This window comes from Dysidea avara, chromosome 9 (assembly GCF_963678975.1).
Source record: "Dysidea avara chromosome 9, odDysAvar1.4, whole genome shotgun sequence".
Lineage (NCBI taxonomy): Eukaryota > Metazoa > Porifera > Demospongiae > Dictyoceratida > Dysideidae > Dysidea > Dysidea avara.
The window spans coordinates 3,916,350-3,930,194 of NC_089280.1; the positions used below are offsets into that span (position 1 = coordinate 3,916,350).

General features: G+C 37.4%; 2 protein-coding genes and 1 long non-coding RNA gene across 19 annotated transcripts in view; 1 reads left to right on the forward strand and 2 right to left on the reverse strand.

Moving 5' to 3' along the window:
- The window catches only part of LOC136265456 (uncharacterized), a 44,330-nt gene that overhangs the window by 6,752 nt on the left and 23,733 nt on the right, over positions 1–13,845 (reverse strand). The gene's annotated exons all lie outside the window — the stretch shown is intronic.
- LOC136265451 (uncharacterized) lies at positions 2,863–12,198 on the forward strand. Of its 6 annotated transcripts, none has more exons than XM_066060309.1 (8): positions 2,863–2,976; positions 3,299–3,399; positions 11,240–11,270; positions 11,323–11,364; positions 11,438–11,497; positions 11,545–11,589; positions 11,642–11,713; positions 11,974–12,198. In XM_066060309.1, the coding sequence occupies exons 2-8, from the start codon at positions 3,389–3,391 to the stop codon at positions 12,169–12,171; spliced, it is 459 nt and encodes a 152-aa protein (XP_065916381.1). In that variant the 5' UTR covers positions 2,863–2,976; positions 3,299–3,388; the 3' UTR covers positions 12,172–12,198. The 6 variants fall into 6 exon arrangements, 3 of the variants coding, with proteins under 3 accessions (XP_065916381.1, XP_065916382.1, XP_065916383.1); XM_066060311.1 differs by lacking the exons at positions 2,863–2,976; positions 3,299–3,399 and adding exons at positions 9,613–9,659; positions 9,752–9,848; XM_066060310.1 differs by lacking the exon at positions 2,863–2,976 and having other exon boundaries at positions 2,990–3,399.
- On the reverse strand, positions 4,795–9,480 carry LOC136265452 (uncharacterized). 9 transcript variants are annotated; one of them, XR_010705517.1, is made up of 8 exons: positions 9,306–9,480; positions 8,670–8,748; positions 8,406–8,622; positions 8,159–8,353; positions 7,717–8,108; positions 7,596–7,639; positions 6,471–6,518; positions 4,795–5,077 (listed from the first exon to the last, which is right to left on the reverse strand). XR_010705517.1 is itself a non-coding variant. In XM_066060317.1 (7 exons), exons 4-7 carry the CDS (start codon positions 8,312–8,314, stop codon positions 4,993–4,995), a joined length of 381 nt encoding a protein of 126 aa, XP_065916389.1. In that variant the 5' UTR covers positions 8,315–8,353; positions 8,406–8,622; positions 8,670–8,748; positions 9,320–9,480; the 3' UTR covers positions 4,795–4,992. The 9 variants fall into 9 exon arrangements, 6 of the variants coding, with proteins under 6 accessions (XP_065916389.1, XP_065916388.1, XP_065916384.1 ...); XR_010705516.1 differs by having other exon boundaries at positions 7,596–8,108; XM_066060317.1 differs by lacking the exon at positions 7,596–7,639 and having other exon boundaries at positions 8,017–8,108; positions 9,320–9,480.

Genomic DNA, 13,845 nt, shown 5'->3' on the forward strand with positions numbered 1-13,845 from the left:
AACTATTTATAATTTCTCTTTGTAGTATAGTGATGTCATTGTGTTATATAATAATTATCATCCTTAGTGCTTACAATGTGACAAATAAAGCTGAGCAGTGTCCAAACAAATCTATTTTAAAAATAATGTTGCTCTTACATTGTGTTATCTCAGTGATTGTCATGCATGTTTCCGAAGTACGTGTTAATTGTGACTTGTGATGCCAGTACTTGCCATTTATAAAATATTACTGATTTTTCTAGTTAGCTGTTCCAGAAAAAGCATTGGGTACCTGTGTATACTTAGTATTACACAATACACTCAGTTTTATCTGTGAATCACTTGCTTTATTCATGTAATATTCTGAGTGGTCAGTCTACAAAGAAGTGGTCACTTTTGAGAGGTTTTACTTAGTTCATATGCTGTTCTTCATAAAATAGATATGTGGTGAAAATTTCATGTCGTTATTAGTTTCGTATCTAGATTTATGACACTTTGTATATTGTGTTTGGTGCCATGCAATATACATAAAAAGCGTTGAAATGCTGTACACAAAAATCATCATACTGTCAACTTCTTTTCCTTATATCTTTTGATAGGAACCACTGATTGGGGTGGGGTTTGCACTAAAATGACCCTGAAAAAATGCACAATATTTGTCATACCAATGAATGTACGGAATGTTAATCATTTAATTTAGTTGGAAATCTCTAACAACAGTAACCAGAATCAATCTCGTTATGTACAGACTTGCTCAACCACAAAATTACGTAATACCGGAAACAATAATATCACGTGACGATTGTAACACCGGTAATGCGAGAGCGGACTTTATCGATAAGGCGATTCTAATGGATTCAGGATTGAGTCTTAAAGGAGTTCACTTCACCCTCAGGCTCAAGCTTACCGTTTCTTCGTGTTCCAACATATGTGTTGTACTGTGGAAGGTTGGCACACGTGGTGCTGATGACCGGTAAGCTATTCTACAACAACTGAGGAAGTAGGAGACTCAGTATTCTATCAGTGTGTTCAGTGCTTAACTGGTAAAACAGATAATAACATTAACATTGTATATGCACACCTTTATCATTACACTTAGGCATGATCACTGGAACAGTTTAATCAGCTAATCTTTTATGCACTTATCCGGGTGTTCAGTATGTAATTTAAAAAATATTCTAAGTGCAGAGTCATATGGTGGGAATTATTCCTAATGACAGGTATGTATACCAATAGGATTATAATTTCAAGCTTCTAGTATAGCTCTGTAACCAGTGATAGGCATAAACTGATGTCACCCATCTGCCACACTCACACAAATGGATTGTGTGGTCAGTGTAGTGGCCGGATGTTCAAACATTGATTCATTAGGCCGCATATTAGATTATCATCCCCACCTGCGTTGCCGTTTTACTTACCTTATCAAGGATTTTTTGTACCACTGGTGGCTAAGGGATGCCAATTAGCACCTTTTATAGTTTGTACCTTGCTAGAGAAGTCTAAGAAATTTACATTTTGAGTCATTTTAGCTAGCTAAGTAAACTATCTAGTTAGTAAAAAATACAATAAAAATCTACCCTCCTGCACTGCTATTTTGAGTACAGGAGGATGAGAAGTTTGTGGCCTTATAAGCCACTTTTCATTTAGAAATAATTTATTTCTTCATAAGAAGGACTTTCTATTTTGATTGTATATCAGTGGCCTTGTGAAGTGTACCAGTCACATTACAGTGGTGTTGTGTACCAGGGGCCCTTGTGAAGGCCAATGGTGACATTGTTGAGATTATTACTGGCATGTGTAGGCCTGGTGGGAGATGCTAGCAGTTGATTGTAAGGTGGAGCACTTGTGTGCTGTGTCATAGTCTTGTGCTGTTTGCCTCAATCGCCGCAGTGATGTCAATGGTAGATAACTGTACCACAACTCATCAAGGGCTGCTCGTAGTATCCAAGCTGACTGTCAACAGAGCATTTTAATTGCTGGCACCAGTTTGGTTAATGCTTGCAGATCTTAAAGTAGATTGTATATGTGACTGGATCTACGAAAACCGTTCTTATCGCCCAAGACAGGAAGTTTGATTTTTTCACACAAACACAAAGCTTAATGAATGCACTATCAAGTTTCACTGCCACAGTCGACCAGAGTAAAGTGGTCTGCTTTTGCTGGCTGCTTTTCTAGAGCACAGTGGCGAGCTGTACGAGTGGTCTGGGGTCTTGATGCTAGCAGTTGATTGTAAGGTGGAGCACTTGTGTGCTGTGTCATAGTCTTGTGCTGTTTGCCTCAATCGCCGCAGTGATGTCAATGGTAGATAACTGTACCACAACTCATCAAGGGCTGCTCGTAGTATCCAAGCTGACTGTCAACAGAGCATTTTAATTGCTGGCACCAGTTTGGTTAATGCTTGCAGATCTTAAAGTAGATTGTATATGTGACTGGATCTACGAAAACCGTTCTTATCGCCCAAGACAGGAAGTTTGATTTTTTCACACAAACACAAAGCTTAATGAATGCACTATCAAGTTTCACTGCCACAGTCGACCAGAGTAAAGTGGTCTGCTTTTGCTGGCTGCTTTTCTAGAGCACAGTGGTGAGCCGTACGAGTGGTCTGGGGTCTTGATGGAGCCCTGGCCGACCAGGAGATGGCTGTGTGTGGCTGTACAGCTCTGTGGTGTTGGACAATGACCTGTGCTGTAAATTTCCTTTCATTTTAGCCAGTTCTGAGCCCTGAATGGCCTATAACTTGGCCTAATTCATCCTAGCACGTCTCTTTTCAATTTTTGAACACCATCTTGCCCGCATTCGAGGGCCCCCGCCTCCCATCCCTTCTGGAGCTCGCCTTCCAGGGCCCCCGCCTCCCACCCCTTCTGGAGCTCGCCTTCCAGGGCCCCCGCCTCCCACCCCTTCTGGAGCTCGCCTGATACAGACAACCTCGGTTTAAAAACTATCTAAAATGGCGGGAAACTTAGCTGTTGACTACTTCTTCAGTGGATGATCAGGAAGGTAAGAAATTGTTGTGAAACGTGTAAAAATTTGGTATGCGTAGCTACCACCATTGGCCAGCTACAACACACAGAATATTTAAAACCGACGTTTCTCGATACTTTTAAATGGGCGATAAGACCGGTTTTCCCAGAGACAGTCACATATACAGTGTGTGGGCATGTACTTAACTATTAGACTGACCAATATGTGGAGCATGAAGTCTAGGACAGACAGTAAATCATCCAATGTGGTATTCATTATATTACATAGAGTAGAACTGATTATTGTTAATGTTGGTTAGTCAAAACGTTAGGATCAGTTGCTTGTTCCTTTGTTGCAGTGAGGATTATAGTAAAGGTTTGCCAGGGTGGGTGCTAAGATGTGGAGCTCATGGATGATACGTTGAATGGAAAGAATGAGCAAGAATTAGATGATTAGAAGGTAAAACCTTGGAAAGTTGAACCCTTAACTATATGTGGCCATTTAGGACTCCAGCCATGTTAAATACATATCACACATAGTGTAGATGTATTTTATGAGCTCAGTAATAAGAACACCTCATTATAGTGATCATGTCAAGTACTGTACATGTATAGCCTAAATATTTTGAGGGACAAATATTTCGAGGTTGAGCAATGTTGCTAAAAATAAAAATTTTGCGGATTTGCAAACACTTTCCAAATGTATTGGACTATATGGAGGTCTAAATATTTCAAGGTTGAAAATTTTGCTGATAACCCCCAAAACCACGAAAAATTTCCTCCTTGAAATATTTAGGCTTATATGGTAGGTTTCCCTAACATAGTTAAGGTATACTTCATGACCAGTGTTGGGCAAGTTACTTAGTAAAAGTAACTAGTTACATATTACATGCAACCGAACTATTTAGTTACAGTTACATATTACTCATAAAACTATAATAATATTACATAACTATAAAGTAACTAACTTTTTAACTAACTTTTTAAAGTAACTATAATAATATTACATATTATATTACTTTGTGTCCACAGCCTTAAGCTGTCACATGTGAAACTACCACTTTATAACGTGACATGATTGCGTTGTTGGACAATGTGCAAATCTTGGTTATAAGTAAGAAGCTGGTGAATAAGCTTCATTCAGTAGGCTTCGTTACTTCATTGTAGCTAGGCATTACTTAGAGGATAACTAACGAAATTTCTTGAGTCTAAGGTGTACCTCATGTCAGGCAGCACTATATTAATAATGTGCTTGTACTGGTCATTGTCTTGATAATAAAGCTACAACACAAGTATTTTGAGACAGTTTAGGATGAGGAAGAGAAAAATAGCTTACACTGTACTTGTCAGAAATGTACGAGTCTGATGGGTGCTGTGACAGGTCAGATACATTGTACCTGTGTGTTACAATCATTAACATGTCATCGCAGCTCATCCCTTGACCGGCAGAAACAGAAGTAGTGTTGCACTGATATAAGATTTGCCGATAACCAATAATGGATATTTTCAAGCTGATAAATGTAGCCAATCTGATATTGCACAGCATGTCTATTTTGTAGCAATTTTTATTAGAAGTTTGATTGTGAAGGACCGATTTATTCAGTGGTAGCATTGCTACAAAAACAGCTGACAGTACATGGAAGCGGTAAAAGCAATATTGAAAATGCAACTTAATGCATTTGTAAACATCATTTGATGCATATTATTAGCATGTATTTTAAATAAATACACATATCTGTGTATGCTGCTTTTTTTCATCTTGGCACCCATCCGATACCGTTATACGTACAAAAACACAGCCAATATATGGTTTTTCTGATAACCGATCCAATTATCTGTGCAACACTAAACAGAATAGAAACAGATGTGTCCTCTTATGCTGTGTACACCATGCAACTATGGATGAGACATCACCATACAAACATGAACAATGTTTACATACATGTATTTAATCACATTAGAGTAAAAGCTAGCCAGCCAATCCAAGTGTCAGTAGCTGACATGTTCTCATCAGTCTTCACTGCTCCATAACATCTGTCCTCAACCTCCATAGCTAGTATATGACATCTGGTGTTTTGTGTGCAGGAGCCTCACCATACTGTACTAGTGTAATCAATTGAGGTAGTAACTCTGTTACCCTGTGGGTGATCATTATTATGAATAAGTGGATGGAATGTGTTTGATGGTTGACATTGTGTTCACACATCTGTACACAGAATAAATGGTAAGAAATAATCAAATGGGTGGGTGATTATACCGGAATATATCACCCAAGAGTAAATAATAGTATTGCGGAGTTATTGATTGATGCGTTGGCCCTTAATGAATGATAGTATGAAATAGCATGGATATTTCATTGATTTTGAAAATAGTAATATGAAAATATTTTCATTGGTATACTGGCTGAAAAGGCTAAATACACCAACTAGTAAAGGCAACCCAAAACAAAAAATTACTTGAATATCTGTGTTACGTACTTCACATAATCATTTATTATACAGGCTAAAACACTCTTGGTAGTCTTATACATCACCATAAACTTTTTAAAGCTCCTGGTGTTCATAATCAATAAAATTGATTGGCCATATTTAAATATATTGCTACTGTAACTATCCAGTGCCTTCCGTCATTCTTTCAGTTTCAAAATATTTCGCTCAAGTGAGTGTGGACAAATACACATACGTAAACAATTTTCCCATGCCAACTTCACGTAAACCTATGGCCAACTGCACACCCACACACAGGTCAGCTGTTAGCATGCCACTTGGAAAGGTACAAACAGTGGACTGGATCACTGGAATGGACTACTGATTATTGGTTTTTAATTTCATTGGACTGGTGATTCACTTTTTGTCTTTAATTGTCAGGGTACAGGAATGTGCTGTTAGTTGTTGTGTTAATGAAAACATATTCCTCAGAAATGCCTATGTACTCCAACAATGCACCCTATAGACCACTTACATAGCATAGCATGACTTGCTTATAAAGTTGAATGTGTACATTGATAGCAAACATTTTAATGCCTTTCCCTAGTGTAAACCATACAAAAATTAGATAATCTAGATTAACTGCATTTGCACAAAGATAAATATTTTCAGGAGCTTGGGATGAAATGATCTAGCTATGTATTATAATCTAATTACATCCGTACATGGTAGCTGCTGCATTGTGCAGTATACTAGCAAGTTGTAATAATGTGTACTGTGTGATGTACCACTACTACAGCCACTAGTCAACTACTGTGTTTATGTACGCATTAATTGGCTTAGCATCATTGTATGTTTGCACATTTGGCATTTCTAAGAAATATATTGTCCATACCATACACCACAGTTTTGGGACATGCCAATGAAAACAAGTGGGCAGTTGTATTGAAGAAAGTGTAATAGCCAATGTGCTTAACAAAAAGTGTTGAAAAATGAATCATGAAGCAAAAAATCCCAGTCCAGTAGTCCATTCCAGTAGCCCAGTCCAGTATGTGTACCTTCTCGTTCCAAACAGATGATGCCATTATACTAACAGGATTATTACCTCAGTAGTATAGACTCCAGTGGAAGAGTACCTGCTTGCTGTAAACACCTAATTTGGAGAGGAACATACTTCATAATAACATCAATTGCTAGTCTAAACCTGCATTAGGATGCCACAAGTGATGCACTAATGGAAACTTTGAATAGGGGACACCTGATGATGGACAGGGCCAAGCATGTAATACATCACCCAAGATATTAACAGAAGGTTTTTTAAAAATGTTGTAGTAAATGATACAATGTATGTAACAGCTTAAAACAATGTAAGTTAATATTCTAAATAGTGGTGAAGTCTTACAAAGAATATTTCCTGTGAGTTTTCACTGCCCTCTAAATCCGGGATTTATAAGTCATAGGGTAAGAATTATTTCTTTGCCTTAAGTGATGGATATGCTACTAAATATTCAACCCTGACGTTATATGTGACTGGATCTGCAAAAGGGTGTCTTACAACATTTTCAATTACATGTACCTGGCACCCACTCTTATTAATTGATTGATTAGCAAAACCCATTAAGGGTAAAATGCTAATGTATGAAAATCATGGTAGCAATTTAACAAGAACTGTACAGGTAAGGCAAACTTGATTACTTGTTTCTCATCTACAAAAATTTGGATTTCCATGTGAGCAGGAGGTCATGAAATACTCCAAATCAAGCTATCTATTACTATAAAGGTTAGCCAAATAAAAGCCTTTTAAGAACTAGTACTTATGTTTTGCCACCGTCCAAGTGCCATTTGCTGTGCTGTAAAATGATAGCCAGCCTTCTTAGTAAGTAGGGTATAAAAAGAAGTTTGAATAAATATCAGGTCTCAACTGAACATTTAGTGTAGTTATAATTTCTAACAATTCTGTGTAGCATCTTGAAGGATGAAGTAAAAGAATATTTCATACAGTAAACTACCTTACACGGAGGAACACATCAAGGAGACTAGAGTAAAACACTGAAGCTATTAAAAGAAATATGAGAATGTTGAACTTGTATAGAAATGATAATCTTGTATAGTCACCGGACTTGTTTACTGGCCGGGATGAAAAGCCGCTTAAAGTTAAACACACCTGGGCCATAACTCAAGACAACATGGTACAACAAATTTATGAAACATTCATATCTATATTCATTACCATTGGTGAGTTGACTGAAGTGGTTGTCTAAGCTACATTCACAACTGTGAGGTTAAAAGTTACGTCCATGTAACAACACTAACTACATAGCCCATAACTTTCTTGTCAATATGACACTTACATCAGTGGAAATGACAGTGAAGGAATGGTCAGAATTTGTTTACTGTAGTGTAGTGAAAACACCGGGTCACCTTGACATAACAAAATATAAGAACTGTTTGCCAGAATGGACGCCCTTATGGCATCATAGCATCACCATGGAGTGGTGGACATGGCAACTCAGATATAACGTAGTCTCATTGGTTGCTGTGGCAGTGGAGGTAGCAAGTAGAGAGCATTACACAGACAGATGTTAGCAAAGTAAAGTGATGGGGTTGGCATATATGGCTGATGATGATCCGTCATGTGATAAGTGACCTACCTCCATCGGCATGACAACAAAACTTGATGGAAACCAGCTCCAACTACAGTTTGACTATGGTAATACTGCTGCTTTGCATAGACCATCTGTGCCTGCGAGTATTATAACAATTACGTACCATGGTAACGGTCACCATAACAACCTTATTGTAATCCACTATTGAAGTCTCAGCCAGCTGAAGCCACAAGTGTGGATTGAAACACTTGTACAGCTTCCAACAAAGAAGTGAATGCAACAGTTGGTTGACCAGCATATAGTTGTTGCAGTCCAAGATTATATAACAACACTCGACGACCATTTACCCCCAGTACTGGCAATGGACGACCTGACAGTGCTGCTACAACCACAGATCACATGAAAACACAGGACACACCCACCCGCTCACCTACCTTTCTCCAATGATATGGTGGGAAGTCATTGAGGGCATCATAGAGCTGAAGTAGTAAGATGCCAAACTGTACTTGCCCATGCGATTGTGTAGACAACCAAGATTGTTGAAACGACCAGCGTCAGCTAGTGATGGTGGCTTTGGAGCTGAGGTTAACAGCTTGACACTTTTACAATAGAGTACTTGTAGTTGGCCTTGAAGAAGGCTACATGTGTCACCTAGGTGATCAGGTAACTAAGTAACAAGTAACATCACAGTTACTAACAGCATTCTCAATCAATGAGAGACTCTTAATCTCCTTCTTGCAGCCTTTGAGGTTCTTCTGTAGCATCTCCAGCCAAACTCTGAATGGTAATTCATAAATGTGCAATATTATACAGGCAGTACAGACCTACACACATTATATACACAGACGTACGTATGAAAATTTGATCAATTGATTGATCATACCTAAAAACTGACGAATATTAGTTGGTGCTTGCTTTTGTGTCTCTGATAACGTGTATTTTGTCAGGATTAGAATGTACATGATTAACTGGTTGGCCTAGAAATTTAATTTCTGAATTGTTGAATTCACACTTGTCTTTGCTCATTATTAGCCCAGCTTACTTGAAGTATGTACACACACCTGGTGTAATTGCAACTGGTTATAGAAGAGGAAACAGTGTTGCTTGTGATTGATAACAGCAATAATGAAATTAGAGGCAGTGGGTAAAAGGGATGCAGGAGGGGATGCAAAACAATTAAGTTTTTGCCTGGCCTAACTTGACTTGTGAAAAAGCTGAAATTTGGTCATGTTACACCCATAACATAGCACTATTTCTGGGTGCAATTTTAACATGATAGGCTGAACAGGTGAAAAGGGTATAAAGACTATTTGAACACAGAACACTAGTTGTACCTTCAAGAGCTCACCGGTCATCAGCACCACGGGTGGCAACCTTCAGTAGCGGCCACAGTACAACACATATGCTGGAACACGAAGAAACGGTAAGCTTGAGCCTGAGGGTGAACTCCTTTATGACTCCTGAATCCATTAGAATCGCCTTATCGATAAAAGGTCTATCGCATTACCGGTGTTACAACCATCGTCACGTGATATTATTTTGTTTCCGGTATTACGCAATTTTGTGGTTGACGAGATTGAACCAGAGTGCGCCTTCGCCCCCGCGGTCCGCAGGAATAGCAATTTAGTCTCGCCGGTAAACCGCAAAAAGTAAGCAGGTGGATAAGTTTGCAGTTATCTCAGCAAAAAGTAAGAATGTTTTGTTAGCATCATAAGTTTACAGTTAGCTAGTTATACTGAGCCTCGGAGCATTTTTTGTTACCTCGTTTGTTACTATCTAGCTAACAAGGGATATAGCGGTCTGGTTCGTCAGGGCTGCAAAAGTAAGAAGGTGGATAAGTTTCAGTCGAGATAAATTTGCAGCTAACCCAGCAGAAAGTAAGAATGTTTTGTTAGCATCATAAGTTTGCAGTTTATACTGCATGAGCATGTTCAGAGCTAACAAGCCTGAAGGGATATCGGTTAGTGATTCATTATTCGCGTGTCATATAGCTACGTGATACATTTACGGGTTTACAACACTGATACAACAATATCAATCCAATGAAACAAGAACAAGCTAGTCCTTAAGCAGTTTGTGGTCGCCCAGAAAGGAATTGACTTCATTAAACTACAACTAATAGTTGACTACTTACATTAACTAGCTATACTGAGAAGTTACTAGTTACACAATTACAACAGTAAAATGGTAGGTACATGAGTCCATGGTGGGTTTAATGGTTGGTAGTAACTGGTTGACAGCATATCTTCTCGGTTTTAAGTTGCAAAAATACTGAACACAAATGTGGATTTGTAACTTAACACACTGACACATGAGCAATTACTTTTACTGTCAGAGCCTGTCACAGTATGCAAGAAAATAATGGAATAATGAAACTGACAATATATGCAGGAAAGTAGAGAATAATAATGATGACACTGATCACAACATGATGTATATGTGAACATGCAGTGTTGGGAGTAATGCGTTATTTAATATTATTACTTTTGTGGTAACTAAGTAATATAACGAAATACACTATAAAAACAGGTAATGTAACTTACGTTACTTTACTTACAAATATAACGGGTTGCCTAAGTAATAGTTACTGTAATGAATCTAATATTATGTAATATTATTACCACAAGTAAGAAGTTACTAATCTCGTTAGTAATCCACTGAGTAACGCCTAGCCACAACGAAGTAATGAAGCCTACTGAATGAAGCTTATTCACCAGCTTCTTACCTATAACCAAGATTTGCACATTGTCCAACAACACAATCATGTCACATGATAAGGTGGTAGTTTCACACGTGACAGCTTAATAAGGCTGCGGACACAAAGTAATATAATATTATTGTAGTTACTTTATTTTATGGGTAATATGTAACTGTAACTAAATAGTTCAGTAGCAAGTAATATAGTTACTTTTAAAAAGTAACTTGCCCAACACTATGCGGCAGTGAGCATGATCTGCACATTTTAGTAGCAGTGTATAGCCTCACCAGCCTCCAAAGTCCCCTAAATATAATTCAGTTAACCGAGTGTATGCAGATGTACAGAGAAGATGGTAGACATGAGCATTATAGTGAACTTAAACTGGAGTTAGACACTCTCTTTTATTATTTACTCTTGACATTACCCAGATGTCCCATCATCTCTTCAACCTCTAAGTGTTTGAAATAACCTTGCCACATCATGGTAATTTCAACCATCCATTGCAAAATCAACTCTCGCCCCAAATATTTATTAGCTTGCTACCATTTTTATGTGTTTGTATATTCACAGGAATTCAATGGAGGTGGATCCAAGTTATGAGGTACAGTTACGTATATAACATTGTGCACTCTACTGACACAATTATGTTACAGCTGGTAACTGCTGTGAAGGAAGAGAATGATAATAAACTAATGGTGAGGTATCCATATCAAGGGTGTCAGTTCTTTCTAAGTGACCACCTTGTCATAAACATTGCTTTATACACAGGTACATTCTGAAGTTTGCAATTATGAGTGTACGACAGACTCACACCCTTATGGTGTTCAGGTGAGGCAATGCTACAGTCATGTGATGTTGCTCATATACCGTTGCAGCCTGAGTCTGACTTCACACCATCCCAGCCTGATGAACAATTCCAGGTAACTTTATTTAATCATATTCCACCATAACACATGCATGGAATGCATGTAGATATATGGCAGTGTTCAGCAACACAGCAGGTCCAGTGAAGAAGCTAATCAAGATCTATACGGCCCACCAGTGGTAAGTTGCTTATTGCTGAAATTAGACAGGTGATGGGAATCACTTGCACCTTAATTGTAGGTTATCAGAGGTTGGCTTTTAAAGATCATATATAGTTTTCTGTATATAAGTCCCTAAAAATAAATTTGGTGATCACTGCACACATAAAATTGTGTTTCAACAAATCAAAAAAAGTTATGGACGTATGCCACTCACTCTACATGTATAGACTGAAAATTTGTACATTGCTCACTTCAAGAACTTACATATTCATGCTATAGGACATGGCACCTGTGATACCACAACTAAATGCCATGGGTGATAGAGTTGTCTCAGAAGTGGTCCAGTTGACAGAAGCTATCAAGGAGACTAATAAGTTGCAAGCAACTGTAGTTGAATTGCAACAAACTGTGATGGGGTTCCAATACACAGTGTGTATAATTTTTATAACTATTCTGATGTTGCTATTGTTGTATTAATACTGGCTATGTTTGACTTGCATTGCACTAAGCTGCATTCCCGTACAATTACACCCAGATAATTGTTATATAGTTGACTTTGCATTGCATAAAGATGTTCTAGCTGCAGTGGTGCTTCTACAAAGGGACTATAGACTGGTTGTAGAGTGAAACCTCTCTTAACAATAGAAAAACCTCCATAAGAATAAAATTTTCGGTCTCAACAAGTCTGGCTACATATATTACTTACTACCTCTGAAAGAGAAATTCCTCTATGTTGCAAAAATAGGTAAAAAATTCTCTAAGTGTTTATTATAGAAAGGTTACACTGTAGTTGTTTGAAACTATAATCTCCAGTTAATAGATACCACTAACCAAAGCCAATAAGATTAATTAAAATCCTTTGAAACCTAAATTTAGTATAACTGTTTAATAACCTTATTCCACCAACTATACTGATATGTAGTGTTGTTCCAGTATACTTTTACTAATACTTACTTTGGGAAAAGTGTAGCCTTTTTTCTGTTAGTATTACTTACTAATACTATACCACATGTTGGATGATTAACTAAAGAGATACTCAATACTTATATTTAGTAAAGGGATGGTTAGATACTAAATACTTACTCTTTGCTTATAATTGCTTCATCAAGATCTAGTTAGTATTTCATAAGTGACTGATTCGTTTATTCAGTATTTCAGCTGGGTTCTTACATTATTTACAGCATATAAACCACAAGTAGGCAAGCCTTAAAAGTGTTCTTTGTGCTTAGAGTCAAGACTCAAATAATCACTTTGCTCATGTCAGTTGTTTGGTCTATCATTAGTATAGAGTATATTAATTGCTTAGTTCGCTTTGGTATCTGGAATTGTTGGAGTTCATTGTAACTGTTTGGAATTTGGGAGTTATTAAATAATCACATGCCAGTATAACCATTGAAGAGCATAGAATGGATCCATTAGATTACTGGGTTGGGAAACTGAGGCATTTTCAAGTATTAGCTCATTAATGGTCTGATATTTTAGCAGTACCAGCCTCAACTGCCCTTATAGAACACATTTTTCAACTGGTGGGGATGTTACTAGTGGAAAGAGAAACAGAAAAAATTAAACAGAAATATTTATTCGAAGAAATCTGTAGATTGCACCGGCAGATTCAGACTAATTGTTACTAACTGGTTCGATATAATTATGTTATGTACTAACTACTTACTATAACTTTTGGTAACCTATATACTTTACCAAATCAAGTTTTGGTAGTAAATACTTTAAAATACTTACTTTTAAAATTTACATACCAAAAGTAATACTAGTACTTTACTATCATTGAAAGTCAAGGTTAAATACTAATACCAATACTATACTATACAGATTTCTTAATACCTCTAAGGTCATATATATGATTTCATTGTGTGGCTAGTTGCATGGTTATGCACAAAACTACCTGCTCACATAATTATGATGCGGTAATTACCTATATGAAAATGGTAAACAGACGTACATGTTTAGAATAGTTGTGTGACATCGTTGATAAGCCATGGTTTTGTGGGTATGTTTTTGATACAGTTTAATGATATATTCAACAAAGTTAATGGAGGGAGTTCCCAGCACACCATAATTGGATGGTCTAATATATGGCAATGAAGGATATGAAGTCAATAACTGAAGTGACTAGTACTATAAATACTACACTCT